The following is an 18,473-nucleotide window of genomic DNA, read 5'->3' as shown; positions in this document are numbered from 1 at the left end:
TCAGCTTCCTCAAGAATTCAGAATGCCCTAGCTTTGTGGATTTCATGAAGTTTGTTGCTCAAAGGGATGCTAATATCGATCCTATTAACACTTTGTTCCTAGAATCAGATAAAAGGGAATCCACTCTTAGACAATACGACTCAGCAGTTAAGAAATTGGCACTCTTTCTAAAAGAATCTGAAGCTACAGTAATGACCACTAATTTAGCCATTTCATTTTTTAGGTCATTGTTTGAAAAAGGTCTGGCCCATAGTACTATTACTACAGCAAAATCAGCCTTAAAAAAGATATTTTTGCACGGGTTTAAGATTAACTTAACGGACTCTTATTTTTCGTCTATCCCTAAAGCCTGTGCTCGTTTGAGACCAGTAACCCGCCCACATATGGTTTCCTGGTTCTTAAATGATGTCCTTAAGTTAGCCTCAGAAATAGATAATCATAACTGTTCTTTCACTAACTTATTAAGGAAGACCTTATTTTTAATTAGTTTGGCTTCAGGTGCTCGAATTTCTGAACTGGCTGCCTTGTCTAGAGAACCCAATCATCTGGATTTCCTTCCATCAGGTGAAGTGTTACTAACTCCTCACCCTAAGTTCCTAGCTAAAAATGAAGATCCTCAGGATAGGTGGTCCCCATGGAAGATCATCCCCTCCCACAAGACCTGTCTTTATGCCCAGTCTTTACCCTGAAAGCATTCTTAGACAGAACCTCACACATAACTTCAGGGCCTTTATTTATAAGGGAAGGGGAGGAACCATTTCTTTGAAAGCCATTAGACAACAGATCCTATATTTCATTAAACATGCAAACCCAGATTCAGTCCCAAAAGTGCATGACATCAGGCAGTGGCCACCTCCACTAACTATTTTCATTATATGAATTTTGAGGATCTGTCAAAGTACACAGGGTGGAAATCCCTGTAGTCTTTAAACGCCACTACCTGAAATCACTAGAAGCTCTTAAATTTTCTACAGTGGCGGCAGGGAACATAGTTCCCCACCAGTATGATTCTTTCTGTACTCAGTCACTCTCCTCCCTCCTGCCTGCCTCATTTATTCCCCTTTGGTCATCTCCAGGTCAGGCATGCTTCACACCTTCTCCTGACCATGTCATGAATTTATCCTGTTTATTGTTTACCTCATTTACATATATTGTTTTGTATTGTTTTGTGGAACACAGTTCCTTGTATTAGTTTTAAGTATGTGTTTAGTACTTAAGTCTGTAATTTTAAGTACTCTTCTCCATTCAGGATCTTGTATTCATGTATAATTATGTTATTTATAAAACTAAGTATATTACGGTGTCATCATTATGTCTTAATGCCATTCTTACTACTAAGTTATTAAAACTCTTGCAGATGTTTAGTTTTATTACTTTCCTCTACAATCTTCTTTTGTTTCAGAATGGTATTTTGATTTCTCTGTTATTATTTCACTGGCTGACACAGGTCGAGAAACCCAGAAAAAGGATTTTGACAAAGGAAAAATCTATTTCTGGGGAGAGACCTGTGTCACCCGGTGACCCCCCCATATTTCCTCTTTTCCCCCCCTGGTCAAATACCATTCCGGTGTGGGGTGCTAATGTGGAATGTGGGTGACGCCGGCTTGTTTACAGTCCGCGAGTGGTGCGGGGTATGTAACGGCACCTCACTCGGTAGGACTTTTGACATTGGGAAGATTTACAGGGCGGAGGCCTGTGATTGTGACAATCTCACCCTTTCTCATACACGACTCCATACCATGGAGCTCGCACCAGGGGTAGTAACTCCGGCTTAGCTTTTTAGCTTTTCTCTGGTATATTTAGCAATAGCTTTACCTTGAAATAAGTGCTGAAAGGTTATTTCACCGGGTGACACAAGTCTCTCCCCAGAAATAGATTTTTCCTTTGTCAAAATCCTTTTTTGGGCCTCTTAGCCAAAAATGAGAGCCTGTCTAACCCTTGGCCTTGTTCTTTTTCTGTCCAGAGTCTTGCAGAACTGGTGGGACCTTCGGAACAAGAGAGAATATTGTGCCCAGTGAGAGCATTAAGATTGTACATCAAGAGAACCAAGAATTTCAGAGGGGATTCTCGTAATCTTTGGTGTTCTGTTAAGAATCCTTTACATCCTCTCCAAGAATGCTATCTCTTTCTTTTTGAGAGACATTATTGTAGAGTCTCACTTGGGAGTTCAGGAGAATAATTTACCGTTGCTAAAGGTAAAAGCACATGAGGTACGGGCAGTAGCCACTTCGTGGGCTTTTAAACGCAGCCTCTCTCTAGCTACCATAATCCAATCGACTTATTGGAAGTGTCGCTCGGTCTTCGCCAACTATTATTTATGGGACGTTGAAACTGTGTTCATGGACTTCCATACGCTGGGTCCTTTCTCCGTGGCTGGCGTGGCACTGAGGAATGAGGGGTAGGAGTGATCCTCCTATTTCTCTATCTCCCAGCTTGATTAAGGTTGTTGAGTATTTGGGAAGCCAGGGCTACTTAGTACCTAGAGTACCCTCCAATCTTCATTATTAATGGATGGGAAATATGTTTTTTAAATGGTGCACTGAAGTAGGGGCAATCCTGACACTACCGGTCATGTCCTTATGGGCTGAGATGAGCATCGACCAAGAGTCAGCATCTTCCTGCTCTTGCTCTCTCCCCAGGTAAGGTTGCAACAAGCATTACCACAATGCTAACTTTTCTTTTCTATTTCAAATGCATTCCTTTGTAATGTTTTTTGAGTAGCACATGTCCATTCTTCCCATCCCCTATCAATGTAGGATTCAGCTATGTAATTACTTGGTAAGTTTCATTTATAAAAATGACATAATAAAATAAGGTTTTATAAATACCAAGTAATTACATGAACATAGCCCATCCCTCCTCTCTGCACATGGACATAGAGCATAAATGAACTGAGCTCTTCAGCTACGTTGTACCTATTCTTCCCCGAAAGTGGATGGGGCACTTATCTGCACCGAAACAAAAGAGTGCTGGCCCAAAGTTTCAATTCTAAAGCTGCTATTTAAAGTAGAAACTATAGCTATGTAATTTCTTGGTAAGTATATATAAAACCTTATTATAAAAATGTCATTTTTATTCTTAAAAATTAAGATAAAATTAGGAAAGTAACTTTATTGAGCAACGTGATATGGAGATGAAGCTGGGAAGCAATTGAGATTTTCTTTAGGTGTTCTTACTAGGGCAGTTACGCTGGATTACAGTCCTTCTGTGTTACAGCTTTGCCTTGTAGTAGTGTCATTGGTAATAATGGTTTATGCCCAATCATAAATGTACTTTAGTAAAAATGTGGTTAATTTATTATATTTTGTATGGCTTGTATGTTGTTCATACTTCCTTAAATATTTGTTTTCTTTCATTGGCATCAAATTTTGTATATTTTTCTATGGATAACTACTCAATTTATGAAACTGTATTAAATTTTTTTTTTTTTACTTTTCAGCCCACAGTTCTTTCCTAATCCTCAAGATGGGTCTTTGTATCGATACACTTTGGGTCGTAGCAGAGATCCTCTCAAAAAGTTACCTTTTACCATTCCACAACTTGTAGCTAACTCTCCTTGTCGATCAAGTGATGGAATATTCTATTTAGGTATGTGAAGATCTATGCCTTGTATTCTTCAAGAGAAGGGAAAGAAGCATACAGAGTTAAATATGAGGTTGCATTCTAATGTATTTTCCCCTCCTTTAGTTTTTGTAATCTCTAAGAAATGTGGAGATTTTAAAATTTTTTAACAGCCCCATTAATCATAGAGTGCCTGATTTCTGTAGATAGAAATCTTAGTATCTTCAGTCTTACAAGTATATTAGGTTAAGCTCCAGAAATCTTCCATTGTGCATGCCTGTGATGTCCTGCCTAATGATTCCACCTGTTTTAGTCTTAGTTTTTCATGTGATTTGCTATAGTGATCTATGTTATTTCGCTAAGGTTGCCTTCATTTTAACTGATTTTAACTCCTTAAGTATATTCATCTTATTTTTGTTATGATCATTTCACTGGTATATTATGCTCATGATTGGTAAAAAAATCATATAAGTAATAAATATTGGGGTAAAGCCTTCATGAATTAGTACCCTGGAACCAACATGTGTAGCTTATAGTAAACACCAATTCCATATGAGGAAATTGAGTCTAGCTTAACTGGAATTTTGTAATATGATTTAATATCAAATATTAATTTACTTTCATTAAGTTTCAGAAATTTATCTGCAAAATGAATTGCTTCTAAACATACATACAGTTCAGTACTGTACAGTTTAGCATAACAAAAATATGGTTGATTGCAGTAGTTTTACCTGCTTATGCTTACAAAAAATGAACATAAACATCTTTTTGATATTGTAGTTGCTGTTCATCCTCAAAAAATTTACACTCTCATGGTTCCCTCAGGACTTCATAGACAGACCAACCAGTCTCAAAGAATTCTGTTATAGCTGGTCTTGGCCAGAATAGTGCTAGTTGGCACAGTGTTAGAATATAAAGGACTCAGGACTGGAGGGTTCTAGCTCCTTTCCACAACAACTGCCTCAATTTTCTCTTCATCCTACTTGCACAGATGTGACAATAGCATGTATGTTGGCAATCATCCTCACTACACTCTGGTCTGTTACAGCGTTCATTAAACCCCAGTGTTTGCTCAAAAAAATTGGATCATAACAACAACTTGAAAGCTAAGGACATACTTTTAAAACCAAGTGAAAAGTTTCAGTTCCATATTTTTTAATGAGTAGGCTTATATTTGTTAAAATAAGGAGCTAGTAGGTCTCCTGTAAGGTGAGAAGTTAGGATTAGACCGCTAGGTTGTGCTGTAATTGCCATGCTGTTTTTTCCTGCGTAACAAAGCAACATTTAGCATTATTGTAAAAATGTTAGACAATTTTGTTATTGAAACTTATTAGTCAATTACCTTTTTAAAATTGGTAGATAGTTTGAGGTTAAAGAATAGGTAAAATGGGTGAAACTAACTTCTTGTATACGAAATATAGCCACAATTGTAGTTCCCAGTGGTGCTTGATATGCAAGCCTGGGTGTTTAGTAAAGGTCAGTATTTCCTTTGCAGCATTTTTATAATCAAACCAGATGGATTTTCTTATATAGAAAGTTCCTTAGTTATTCTTAATATTGGAGTTCTTTTCAAGTGTTAAAGGAAATGCATTCATGCAGATCTACTTCCAATGGGTATTACAGTGGACCCCCACTTTTACACGCTTCATTTTTTCACATTTCACCTTGTCGCGGATTTTTGTGGAATATATCTTTCAATTTTACACTGGAACATTCACCAATTCACAAATTTTTTCATAGAGCAATATTCACTAATTGTTGTATTTTCATGACTGAATACATTTTTATGATAACTGATATACTAATTTTTTAATATTAATATTAGTGTAAACAGCAAAATATCTATAAAGATTTAAATACAAATTAATACAAATTAAATAAATCTTTCTTACAGAATGTTTGACCACTAATCTCTCTCTTACTGAGATATAAAGATAGATTGATTTTTTATGCATGTGTGGTTATTTGTTTTATACAATATAGTTTTATAGATAAATGTTATGTTAGTTTGGCATTCATTTTTTCATATTTTTCATGCTATAATTATACAACTTTTTGTATTTCAGTAAAAGTAGACTGGAAAATAAAATTAAAATAATTAGCGAATCATCAGACATAAACTTGTTAAGATCATTCCGGGATGATGAGCCCCAGAATGAGCTTAACAGCATGGAAAATATGAAAAAATGAATGACAAAGTAACATCACGTTTATCAAAAAACTGTACTGTACAAAACAAATAAAATACATGCATAAAAAGTCAATCTCTCTCTTATCTCAGTGAGAGAGAGAGAGAGAGACAAAAATACATATGCACATTAAAAATATTTAGTACACTAGTGATAGTACAGTCCTACCTCTTAAATCTGGGAACCTTGGAACCAGGCCAATGCCGGACCACAGAAAATCCCGGAATATAGAATACATCCCTAAAAAATGAATCCCCTTTGTAAACATAATCTTGCAAGCTTTTTTCCACATACAAATAGCCTAGTTGCCGACTTAGCCTACTGCTTGGCAAAGTTCTGACACTGCTTTTTATCATAATACTCATATATTTTTACTTTATCATTTTATAACTTCATACGGGATAATTTTCTTTAAAATAGTGTACAGTACTTTATTTAACACATTTAGCCCACATTCCCGAGTTACCGTAACTTAACTTTTCTCAGAATCTGCAGATTATCGGTGACTTTCACCTCTTAAATTTACTATCTTCATAATAATCGCTATTGGTTTCTGCATCATTTATTTTGATTGTAGAGGGTATTGAAATGACAAAAATAAAGAATGAATTTCGGCGATCACTCAGTGTATTTGAACGTTGTCATCAAAACGTGAACAAAGCGCACTGCCATCTATTGAGGAAAATGAACAGTAAACATTCGCTAATGGGAGAAATATTTTCTAGCATAGATAAAGATTTATGCTTGAGCTTCTTACCTCTAGCATCATCTGATCTCATGGGTAAATATACAGCTATATAAAAGAAATGATCAAAACCATTTCACTTATAAGTCTTTCAAGCTCTCATAAGATTAAGGAATTCTTGCGTTGCCAAATGTCTCATTGTTTTGACTAAAAGTTTTGACTTGGTAGAATCTTCTTAAGTGGAATCTTTAAAAAAATATATTCATTCATTTAAAATTAATATTGAAAACATATTTGACTTCACTTATTTTCTTTATTAACAATTATTTTCATAAAAACAAAAGAGATATGGCAAATTTTTGCTGTCGGGAAGTTGTAAACAATACGTGGCGCCGCCCTCGTGGCCACGCAATGAACTAATGGCAGCTGATTCAAAATGAAGCCGAATCATGGTAGTTCCCAGACCACAGAATGTCGGTTTTGAGAGGTTCAACTGTAATTGTTTTTACCAATGTAAAAGGAAAACAACTTCAATACCGTGAGAGAAAACGGCTATGCTTACTTATACGGGGATTCCCCTACTTACGATGGGGTTAGGTTCCAAAAAACCCATCGTTTGTTGAAAAAATCGTAACTCGAATATGGCCTAGCCTACACTAGGGTAATCAGTACCATCTATACATATATGGTAGTCTAGCCTACACTACACAGTATACTTTATACATATATGGTATAGTAATTATTAGTGTCAGCTAATTCTACAGGTTCAATGCAGACTGACATGATAAGTCAGTATAAAGAGAAATTGAATAACAAACAAGGCCTGGCCTGCACTTTCGTATATCATATACGGTAGCCTAGCCTACATTATACTGTATTCTATTTTCACGTAACACATCACTTTATTATACAAACATCAAAATAACGAATGTGCATCTTTTCCATGGATCTTTTAAAAATTTATGCTTTACTACACTGTATCCAATCGTAAATATTCTTATACTGCTTTTGCATTATAAATTCGATCATGGCGATCAAATGTTTTGGTTTCGAATCGATCACGCGGTCTTTATTTCGATGCATTTAACTCGGTTCAGAGGGCATTTCTTGCTTCTAGTTAGCGTAAATGAATCTCTAGATACTTTATTTATAAGGGACATATGTATTTTTCGTTATACAAAGTGTTTTTATGTCGAAATATAACTTGAATATGTGTCGTTGTGAAGTTATTTTAGACATTTTTTTCGTTAGTAGATGACGTCGGCGGCTGGCCGTTTGTTTTGTGTAAACAAAAAAAATCAAGATTCTGTTCGCTATTTTCTCTTGATTTCATCATCATACCACGAGCTTTTCGTATGTATCTTTTATCGGCGTGAAAATAGCAGTAATATGTGTTCTTTCATGTCCAGTAGTTTTGATTAAAATACTTTCCAATTTTATTTGCGGTCGAGTTTCATCCATGTTGCCAATGTACGATAATTTATAGTCATTAGCAATTTGAACATTCTTTTCTCAGCGTCAGCTACAACTTGCAGCTTAAATTTACTGCAGCAGTATATTTCCTTGCCGATCTTTTCTCCAAAGCGGATAAGGGTAGTGTAAAAACATATCAGTACTTAACGTCATTTTTAACATAACTACGATAATTGTTTAACCGTACGATGGTTGAAATACAAGCAAAACAGTTGTTATCCGATTCGGTTATTAGCAAAACAGAGTCTCGTTCGGTTGTTTATGGCTGTACGCATTTTCGCAAGAGTATAAGGTTACTAACAATGCTTTTATTATTCTCTTACTTTTTTAACTAGAAGATGGAATAAAGAGATGGAGAAAAAGAAGTTGGTCTATTGTAAGTTGGTCTTTCTTGCTGCCTGATTCTACGGCAATTGTAGTGTACGCTGTTGCTTGTGCCCGCTCGAAATTTTTAAAAATATTTTCTAAATATTGTTGTACCGGTATTAATTGCTAACTCCATCGTAAACTCGAATTATCTTAAGACGAATTATCGTCACTCGTGCACTAACTGTATTTACAAACGCACAAAAATTGCAAACGAAAACTGACCTATTTAAACTTCCGACACAACGAGGGCAAGTGAGGTCAGCTCATTGAATTAATGTACCTATTGCAGCCTCTCGGGCCAAAGTATCGTATACCGTACGCTGCCTGAATGTACGTTGTTGCCTGCACCAGTCGCCCGCGAAATTTAAAAATACGTATTTTCAAAATATTGTCGTATCGATATTAATTGCTAATCCCATCGTGAAAGCGAATTATCGTAAGTCGAATTATCGTAACTCGAGCACTACCTGTACAGGGGGTAATGTGATTAGTGGTCAAACTTTCTGTAAGGCAGATTTATTTAATTTGTATTAAACATCTTATTGATATTTTGCTGTATTTTTTTTACATAAATATTAATATTTAAAAATTAGTAAATCGTTGATAGAAGTATTTTAGCGGTGTAAATACTTGAGGGTAATGTGTAAATACTGTAGTTGTATGGGGGTAATCTAGGATGACTTTGGGTATTTTGTTTGAAATGATATTAAATTTAGTATGGTAATTTAAGGTATATTTTTGTTTGAACTATTAAATTTGGCAGTGAACTGTTAAAATAGGCAGTTATAAGTGTTTTAGTTTAAGGGGTACAGGGTATTTGGCAGTTATAGTTAGTTAGTCATAAATGATTTGTTTAACCAGACCTCTGAACTCTTTTAGGGTTCTTCTTGGGCTGGTAAGGACATAAGCATTTTCAGAGGGGATTTTGCATTTTCGTGGTGGGTTCTGGAACCTGTCCCTGCAAAAAAGTGATGGAGCACTGTACTCTGCCTATAGTGAAGTTACAAGGAATACAAAAAGTACTTTTTTGTAATGGTGAGCTTTGCCTTATGATTTAAAATCTTAGTGATGCTAATCAGGGTTGGATCAAATACTGACTTTTTACAATTGAAATACAAATACAAATACTTTCGTTTGGGATTCTAAAAATACAAAATACAAATACAAATACTTTTGTTTCGGAATCCAAAAATACAAATACAAATACTTTTGTTTCGGAATCCAAAAATACAAATACAAATACTTTTATTCCTAAATCTAGAAATACAAATACAAATACAAATACTTTTCTTCCTAAATCTAAAAATACAAATAAAAATAAATCACTGGTTCAGAAAATACAAATAAAAATACAAGTACTCTTATTTCAGATTTCAAAGCTACTAATAAAAAATCCTCTGAAAATTTGCAAACTATATAACATTTTTTCACACAAGTTTATATTTGCATTCTATATATCATAATTGCATTTAATCATCATTAATGCCCGGAAGGTTTCCGGGCCAAGTTTTGCTTTCGTTCAGGAGTGTAAAAATTACCGGCCTTACTAAAGACTCTTTCAGATGGTGCCGACGTGGCACAGCACCCTAGAATATTTCTTGCAAAAGGCTTCAAAATGCTGAAGCTCTTGTTTTCACGCCAGTACCTCAGTGGGTTCACGTCAAAAGCCAGAACACCTTCTTCTAGGTACGACTCAAGTTCTGCCTTTACCACTGTAGTGTCGCTTGTTGATGCACTTACATTTATTTTCCCAGCTGGTGGCATGTGTACGCGACGTGTAAATGACCCGTCATAGTTTCGTAAACCATGGTTGTTGACCTCTCTCTCTCTCTCTCTCTCTCTCTCTCTCTCTCTCTCTCTTTCTTTCTCTCTCTCTCTCTCTCTCTCTCTCTCTCTCTCTCTCTCTCTCTCTCTCTCTCTCTCTCTCTCTCTCTCTCTCTCTCTCTCTCTCTCTCAAATGATTTTGACTCAAAATATCAAATATAAATTCAAATACAAAATACTTTTTTTTCTGGGTGCCATGATACAAATACAAATACAAAATACTTTTTCTCTGGATGCTAAAATACCAATACAAATACAAATACATTAAAATTGTATTTAAATATAATTCAAATACAAATACAATTGTATTTGATCCACCCCTGTTGCTAATTTTATATAAATTTGGTACAATAATTCCAGTAAGCAATTACTGCATTTTAATTATGTACCAATGCCCCTCACGTGCAGTGACTGTAGTCATTACTTAGGTTCTTTGCTGTGTCACTTCAGCCTCTATCTTTGCTGTGTCACTTCAGCCTCTACCTGCAACCCCTTTCATTCCTTTTACTGTACCTCCTTTCATATTCTTTCTTTCATCTTACTTTCCACCCTCTTCTAATAATTGTTTCATAGTGTAATTGCAAGGTTTTCCTCCTGTTACACCTTTTTACTCTCAATTTTCCTTTCAGCACTGAATAACCTCATAGGTCCCAGTGCTCGGCCTTTAGCCTAAATTGTATATTCTATTCTATCTATCTATCTTGGGAATAGACTGGGTAATCAGAAGTTATGAAATGTATAGAAATACATTGTATAGTTATCCATCTAGTTTTGTCTGAATTGAGTTTAGAAGCATTTGTAAGTAACTCCTCTAAGGCAGTGTCATTGTAGTAATATACACTTGTTCCTCTTATCACTACTGGTTTGCTGGTATGCAGGACCCACAGATTACTTGCGTCATAGTGAATTGCTCAATCTGCTTTTCACCTGTAGAAATGGCTCATCTTGTAGTGAGCATCCCCTGAAGGAATAAAGGAAAATTTGGTTGGCTGCCAGACGTATGAAATATGCACTATACTTTTGGCATCAAGTTTAAATGATAAAAGACCATTTTAAGCTGTCTCTGTGTTATAGGATTCATTAGGAGTATAGAAGGAGAAGACTACGTCATTCCAGCAGAACTCCGGCACTGAGTGTTTCAATCCCTCTCCGAGCAGAATCATTTGGGCCAATACTCCAAATGCAGTGGATTCTAGGAACTCCCACTTCAACTCCACCAATGATGACGAAGTCTTTCCTTGGGAGAGATGTCACTAATACCCAACATGAAGTGGATATAGCCACTGAAATTTCCCTCTAAATCCAAAAGAGATAGGGAACGATCTTCTGCTTTACATGAGAATCTTGCCTCCCATGCAACAATCACTTATTCAGGGTCCAACCAACCCCATCTGAAGAGTCTGGACCTTCTAGGGTGTACTGATTTATCCTAGACTTGTATATTATCAGGCAGTGGTGATACAACTGCCTTAGCTCAGTCAGTTCATGCAGGCTTCCCTTGATAGGAAAATCCCTCTTGTTGTACGTAAAGAACTGTGGGAGGAAGTCATGAACAGTATCAATGATGGCCTTGCTACTGAGCATCAACATTTCAGAGTCTTTATCCATGATTCCCAAGAGGAATTCAGGTGTCTCCTGGATGGCATTTGGTGGAATGTGTAAAAATTTCTCATCCTTTAAACTAGAGGACAGAGAGGCTGCACAGTCTGCCCAGACAGAGATTGGTTTTCCCACCAAAAAAACTTAGGTCATGGGAACAGGGCAGTAAAAAACCCAAGCCCAAAAAGTTGAATCAGTTGCGTAGATCCCCGATGAAATCCGAATAGGTAATAAGAGACAGCCTGTTACTCCTCGAGCTCTGACTGGTAACAGAGGGAAAATAACTCATTAATGACAGGAAAACTATGTTTGAAGTTGTGCATGTAGAATTTTGGGACAGAGCAGCCTTTCCCAATACTGAATGGGGCTTGGTCACTCCAATAGGAATTCAGGAACCATCGAAGGAGATGGTTATCCTTCCTATTATAATAGCTGTGAAAGCTGTAGAAGCAACCTTTCTCAAGTTTAGAGGAAAACATAGCGCAACAACAATTTTAGAAAACCCATACCCTCTCTAGGAAATACCAGCCCTCTGTCCCTTTGTTTTTGAAACAGAATTATATGGTGACTGGGAAATTGGAGTTTATGGCAAAAATAAAGCTATTTGTCACTGCTATCCCAGTATCTGATAGTTCTCAAAGGGATGGGCAACACTTATTTTCCTTATAAGAAGAAAATGCTGCCATTGTCCTTGGCTACCGCAATTAGTGACCCTTATAAGAAAAATCTCAGGACAACCATGGCTGGATTTTATGCTAGGCTCCACCTCCTCAGTATTATAACTTCTACTATGCTTGAAACAATTATAAAGAGTTTTCAGGGTTGTGAAGAACAATGTTTGCTTCAGTACCCAAAACACTATGGGGAGCACACTATGACTTTTCTAGAGTGTCGCATAAAGGCTTGAAAGAAAGCACTGGTGGGCTCCAGCATTTTGCTCCCTAATGTAACCTACCTGTTACATTCATTCCCTTCTTTCAGGAGCTCTTTGAAGAGTATGTTGTTGCACAACTCACTGTAGGATCCCAACAACAGAATTGCCCAATATTTTCTGTTCTTGGAAAAGGGAAAGCTGGGAAACAATACTCTTGAGAATTTCCTCTTCTAAAGCCTAAGAAAGCTCGGTATGATTCAGAGCCATACAAGCCTCCAGTCACTACTAAAGGATCCCTCCAACAATAGAAGAAGGGACAAAAATAGCATCAGCACCCCTTTCAAAGTGGACAAGAAACCTACCTGGAGAAAAGGAATATCAGCTTCTGGACTGATGGTTAAAGGCAAGGGAGGAGTTGGAGCTCAATAGGGCTTGCATGGTCGGGGTTTTCTTCTACATCATCACATGCAGTGGAAGTCCTCCTCTTGGGGGCACAGTATAATTTTCAGTGTGCTAGGGTAGAGATGGTCTCACCCTCCCCAGTTGTTGTGGCAAACCTGGCAACTTTCTTATTTGCCTTACAAGATGTCCTGGCTCTACCTTATTGACTAGTTGTTTCCAGTACATTTTTAATGACATATGGTCAGCTTTATTCATCCTTTCAATAAAATTAATATACTGTAAATAGCATAGATACTATTGTTATTGATTTTATTGTTTGTTGCTTGGTTGGTTTTTACTACGTTGCTGTTGTTATGAGTCTATTTATTAGGTTTGCTTTTAGCTTTATTTGTTTATTTTAATTCTTAAGGGAGACATTGAGCTAAACCCTGGGCCTGCTGCACTACTGTAAGAAAAATTGCAGGGTACTTTATTCAAATGCTTGAGGCTTAAGGTTATACATTCTTGATCTCCAGAGTTGTTCCCATCATTATGATTTGATGTTTTTATCTGAAGTACCTCTAAGTAGTAACAAGTCAAAGGTTGAGTTTTTAATCCTAAGGTTTGATTGCCCTGACTTTGTTTATTGTTGTAACATCCCACATGCCCAAGGTATGACTGTATGCACAAAGTCCAGATGACTTGTTTGTCGTCGGAAAATCTTGGAGTGTAGTTGGCATGGAGTTCTTTGTCTTAGGATTTTCAGTAAGTTCTGCAGTATGTGAATTCTTTGTTTTAGGATTTTCAGTAAGTTCTACAGTGTTTGCATATTTTCTCTTTACAGCAGTCCGAATAGTGATGATTCTATGACTGTCTCATGGAAAGGACAAGTATGGCTCAGTTACAGGATTCAAAAGCTTTATTCATTATTTGTGGGAGACCGCAGTGCAAAGCACAGTGCAGTGGCTTAATTTAAATTCCACAGACGAACATGGCTGGTCTCTTCTTGAGTTCTGTTTATCCCCCAGTTTTTGTCCAGCTAATTGAGGAACCCACACATATTTCTGGCAGCAGATTAGACCTGATATTCACAGATGTTCCAGCTATCATCAAGCCTGGGCACTTCTGACCATTATGCCATTAGGATGGACATATCTGTCAATCATTGTGTTCCAAATGCCACCATTGGAAAAATGGTTTAGCAATCTAGAGCCGATTGGGAGTGCATTATTGAAGCTTGTCAGGCACTTAATATTTTAGATGCTACATCAGATCCAAATCCCAAGAGGAAGTTAAATGAAATGCCTATGGCTATTTTAGTAAAGTATGTCCATAGCAAGGTCATCAAATTCAGGGCAGTTGACCAGCCATGGTTTAATGATAAACGTAGACAAGCTTACCATGACAAACACCAAATTCTGCACATGGAGATAGAATCACTTACATGAAAACTATCCCATTTTTGTTGAGTCTCACTGTGCTGTGAATAGAATTTACCATATAGCTGAGGGAAATTACAGTAATTCCTTAAAAAGGAACCGTGAAGGAATTAATCAGCATCATGTGGTGGACTGAATTGGCATCATCTATTTATGGGTTAGGCTCATCTTTCATTCCACCACTTCTGACAGATGATGGTAGATTGGTTACTGGCCGTAAGGAAAATTCTGATCTCTAAGTTGACCTGCAGTCCCAAAGACTGGTACAGTGCATGAAGGATGTCCAGGTGCTTATCCAACTCCTTGAAAGAAGCCACGATTAGACTTTTGCCTAGTTAGCGAGGGAGATGAAGACTCAGTTGTTTCCCCAGGTGGCTATGTGCACCACAGTCCTGGTGAAGACTTCAGGTGCTGTGCAAGCTCTGGAGCATAGGGCCAAGAACTGAAATGCCCATCACCACCATACAAAACAGGGGAACGTCCATAAAGGTGGGTAAATTTGGTCTAGAAAATAATCATTCCTCAGGTGTAGAGAAATGAGGAAGTCTCATTTCTCTACAACTTCTCATGGACTCCATGACATTGAAAAGGACTAAGATAAAGAACCTTACTGAGATGTCTGATGTGTCTAATAAGTCTCCAGCCTCCTGAAGCCCCCGAATGAGGAAGAGATGATGAATAACCGTAGGCAGCCTTTTTTTTCGATGACTCTCTTTTCCAAGATGGAGTCAACCTTCTCGTGTAAGATGCTCTTTTCTCTGGGTTGGAGCATGAGGTTTTAAAGGTAATGGATCAAACCAGTGGTGATGGTCCTGCATTTATTAAGGGAAGGTAATAACTGTTTTCATGAATGTAGGGTACCCAATGCTCCCGTGTCTTATTTTTTTTCAAGCCCACCAAAACCTCTTGAATGTAGGCCTCCATTGGAGGCATAATGACTAATTGGGGTAGCAGGTTCTTATCTCCTCTACCTCCTTAGCCAGATGACTTCTGGTGGAATAGCATCACAACCCTCACAGTCTCAAATTGCCAAAAGGAAAGTGTGGGACTGAGGTTGTGATAAAACCTGACACTGGTGGGTTGAGTAAGAATGGCCCCTCTCTGACTGAAGTATGACTGCTGATAGGACTAGGATAGCTGACACTGTGGGGCATAAAGTCTGTGTTGCTGGTATGAATAGTACTGAGATTAATGGGGAGACATATGCTGAGTGGTAGACTTGGATGATGACAAAGCTTGCAAGTTGAAAAAGACAGCTCCGTTCATAGTAAAGCCTATGCAGGATATAAGGGGATAGAGATCCAGAGCTTCTACAGGTTGGCAACTGAAAGAAGACTAGAAAAGTCCTTAAATGCCAATTCAGCAGGGCCTGACCATTCTGCAAGTAATCCTCTCAGCCAGCAACCAAGAAATTGACTGAAGTAGAGTGGGTGTGGCAGCCTTAGCAATAGACTTAATAGGAATTGAAGGCTGTTGCGCTAGTGAGAAGCAGCCTTTGATGCAGTAGAATATCTAAAGGTGCTGATCTGACAAAGAAAACTGATGAGGCTTACCAATGTTGAAACTGCTTCCCTTTAACTGTAGCTTGACTTTTGAATGGTAGCAGTTAACTTTGCAAAAGGGAGATTGTAAATCCTGTATTCTGATTCCTTAACATCAGAGTAAGTCTAGCCTTAGTCCACCGAAAACAGCTCTTGGATGGCCAAGAACAATCAAATGTGCATTGAGCAGGAGAAGTCCTGTTTGGAAATGTGAAGATTTGAGACTGAATAATACCTGGACCTGCTCTCTATTCAAGAGGACTAAGAACTTTGTGGTGGGGGTGGGATTAGCAACAACTTGACTTATCACTGCCTTATGGGGAGCAAGAGTGGTCAGGTACATGAAGCTGCAAATGGTTAGAAGCCACAGAATGTTGGGTAACAAAGCCCACAGCTGGTCTCGTTACTCATAGGTTTTGGTGGGTAAAGACCTCTTGTCGAGACAGTGCTTAAGAATATGATAAAGAGAAGGAGGAATCTTGGCCACGCCTCTCAGTTTCAACTGAGGCTTTGTAGGACAGGAGTTGAGAGTGAGGGGGATATCTGTCAACTTATGCTTGGTAACTGAGGGCAGTGATGAAGGTGCGACAACAAACACGCTGTATAAAGTACAAGAAACACGCTGTATAAAGTACAAGAAGTCAGAGTTATGACTGAAGGCAAAGGCACAGCTGAAACTGCAGGCATGACTGTAGTGAAAGTTTTGGGTGCTGTTGATGTCACAATTAGCAAAAACGATGAGACACTAACAGTGACAGTGCAGAAATCATGTGCACATCAGGAGGCTACACTAGATTGGCCTGAGGATAAGATGAGACTGCAATCAGCTCAGGCACAGGTGAACCAGTAATGGCCATAGGCTAATCTAGAAACACTGAATACACCCTCTTCTTTAAGAGGTCTACAAATGAAGATTCCTCAGCCCTCAGGAACTCAGTCACAAGTGAAGAAGCCATGATAGAAGGCAGAAGCACAGAAAGTAAATTTTCAGCAAGAGAAAAATATTGCTAATCAAGGCTTTGGGTGATATATTGTGCTTGTTACTCTTAGTGTTCTTTGACTGAGGTGGAAGCATTGTAGACTCTGAAGCCTTAATGAAGAAACTTTAGTTTTTATTGGCTGACTGACAGCATGACTTGACAATGAGGAATCCAAGGAAACATCCATAGACATCTTAGGATCTTGATATTTTTAAGCCCTCCTATGGACATAAAGAAATTGTACAAGGTACCAATTCACTCACACTGGGGAAGTGTGCTGCTGGAAACACTGTTATCCATGGCCTAAGGGGCATAGCTGTGGGTCCTCATTCAGTGAGGAAATAAGAAGAAGCTGCAAGTGCCCTGTCCCACCTCACATCAAGTGTGCTGGGGCACAGTGAATACAGCACTACTAAAGATCTACAAATGCACAAGTGCTGTGGAACTAACAGTTCACAGTGTAAGCATAAACGCTGACTTATCAGTATCAACACCGTAAAGAACTAAGCTGCGAAAATAAATATGAGTCACTGAAGAAAACATTACTTGGAAAAAAAGACAAAAACTATAGCTGACAATCATTACTGAAATTATAATCATGGTAATTATAGTACAGGTAGAAAAGAGGCCCAGTACAGGCAGTCCCCAGTTATCGGGGTTCTGTTCTGACGGCATGACAATAACCAAACATTGTCGATAACCAAAATCGGCGATTTTCAGTGGTTATCAGCACCTCTGTTAGGTATGTATTGGTGCCAGTTGCCAATTATTGGTGCTGATAAGCAGAAATCGGCGATTTTCAGCACCGAAAATTGCCGATTTTCATCGCTAGACAAGTGCCATAAAACCAGATCGCCGATAACTGAGCCTGCCAATAACCGGGGACTGCCCATATAGAAATTCAAACTATCAATCCCTAGATTGCAAAAGATTAATAGAAATTACCTACTTAAGGATACAAAGGAAAAGCACTACTTTGGTAACAGCCTGTTGTAAATGATGCCACCAATCCAGAAGTCAAACAAGTAAAATCCCTTGAGAAATTTACAGAGTGCTGTAAACCACTATTGTTATGTATGAAGATAAAGTGTAGTATAAGTGCTTTGAGAAATGAGGCCTTGCAGGATGCTGGTGGGTGGTTTAGACCTGCATTTTTCAGGATGGTTTGTATGACTGGAGAGACATTTGCACAAAAGTACGGTCATTTATGATTAATGGGTTCCTAATGAACAAAGGAAGTTGACTGATGAAAGCTGCTTTTAAGATGTCAAGTTGTAGACATTCCTTTTCACACCTATGGTATTTTGTGTATAAAGAAAATAAGAGAGAATAATGATAATGAAATCAAGAATAAGAACACAGTGTCATTGTGTTTGCATTACTATAGTGTCAGTGTGTTTGCATGACTGTGATGTTATTGTACATTACAGGTTTTATATATAAACTAAAAATGGCTAAACAATCAGATTTAGAACTAATCTGACAATGTTGAAACTAGCAGTCATTAACTTATAGACAAAAAGAATAAGAAATATAGTTTTATTACAGAAATAATTTA

General features: G+C 37.7%; 1 protein-coding gene across 1 annotated transcript in view; it reads left to right on the top strand.

Moving 5' to 3' along the window:
* LOC136844161 (uncharacterized) overlaps positions 1–18,473 on the top strand; it is a 340,577-nt gene that overhangs the window by 51,498 nt on the left and 270,606 nt on the right. Inside the window, exon 4 of the mRNA XM_067113178.1 lies at positions 3,440–3,588. Coding sequence (XP_066969279.1) covers positions 3,440–3,588 — 149 coding nt within the window. The remainder of the gene's footprint in view (positions 1–3,439; positions 3,589–18,473) is intronic.

This window comes from Macrobrachium rosenbergii, chromosome 12, assembly GCF_040412425.1.
Source record: "Macrobrachium rosenbergii isolate ZJJX-2024 chromosome 12, ASM4041242v1, whole genome shotgun sequence".
In the NCBI taxonomy this organism is placed as follows: Eukaryota; Metazoa; Arthropoda; class Malacostraca; order Decapoda; family Palaemonidae; genus Macrobrachium; species Macrobrachium rosenbergii.
Note: the sequence above shows the minus strand (reverse complement) of the source record. Positions and strands in the feature narration are given on the sequence as shown.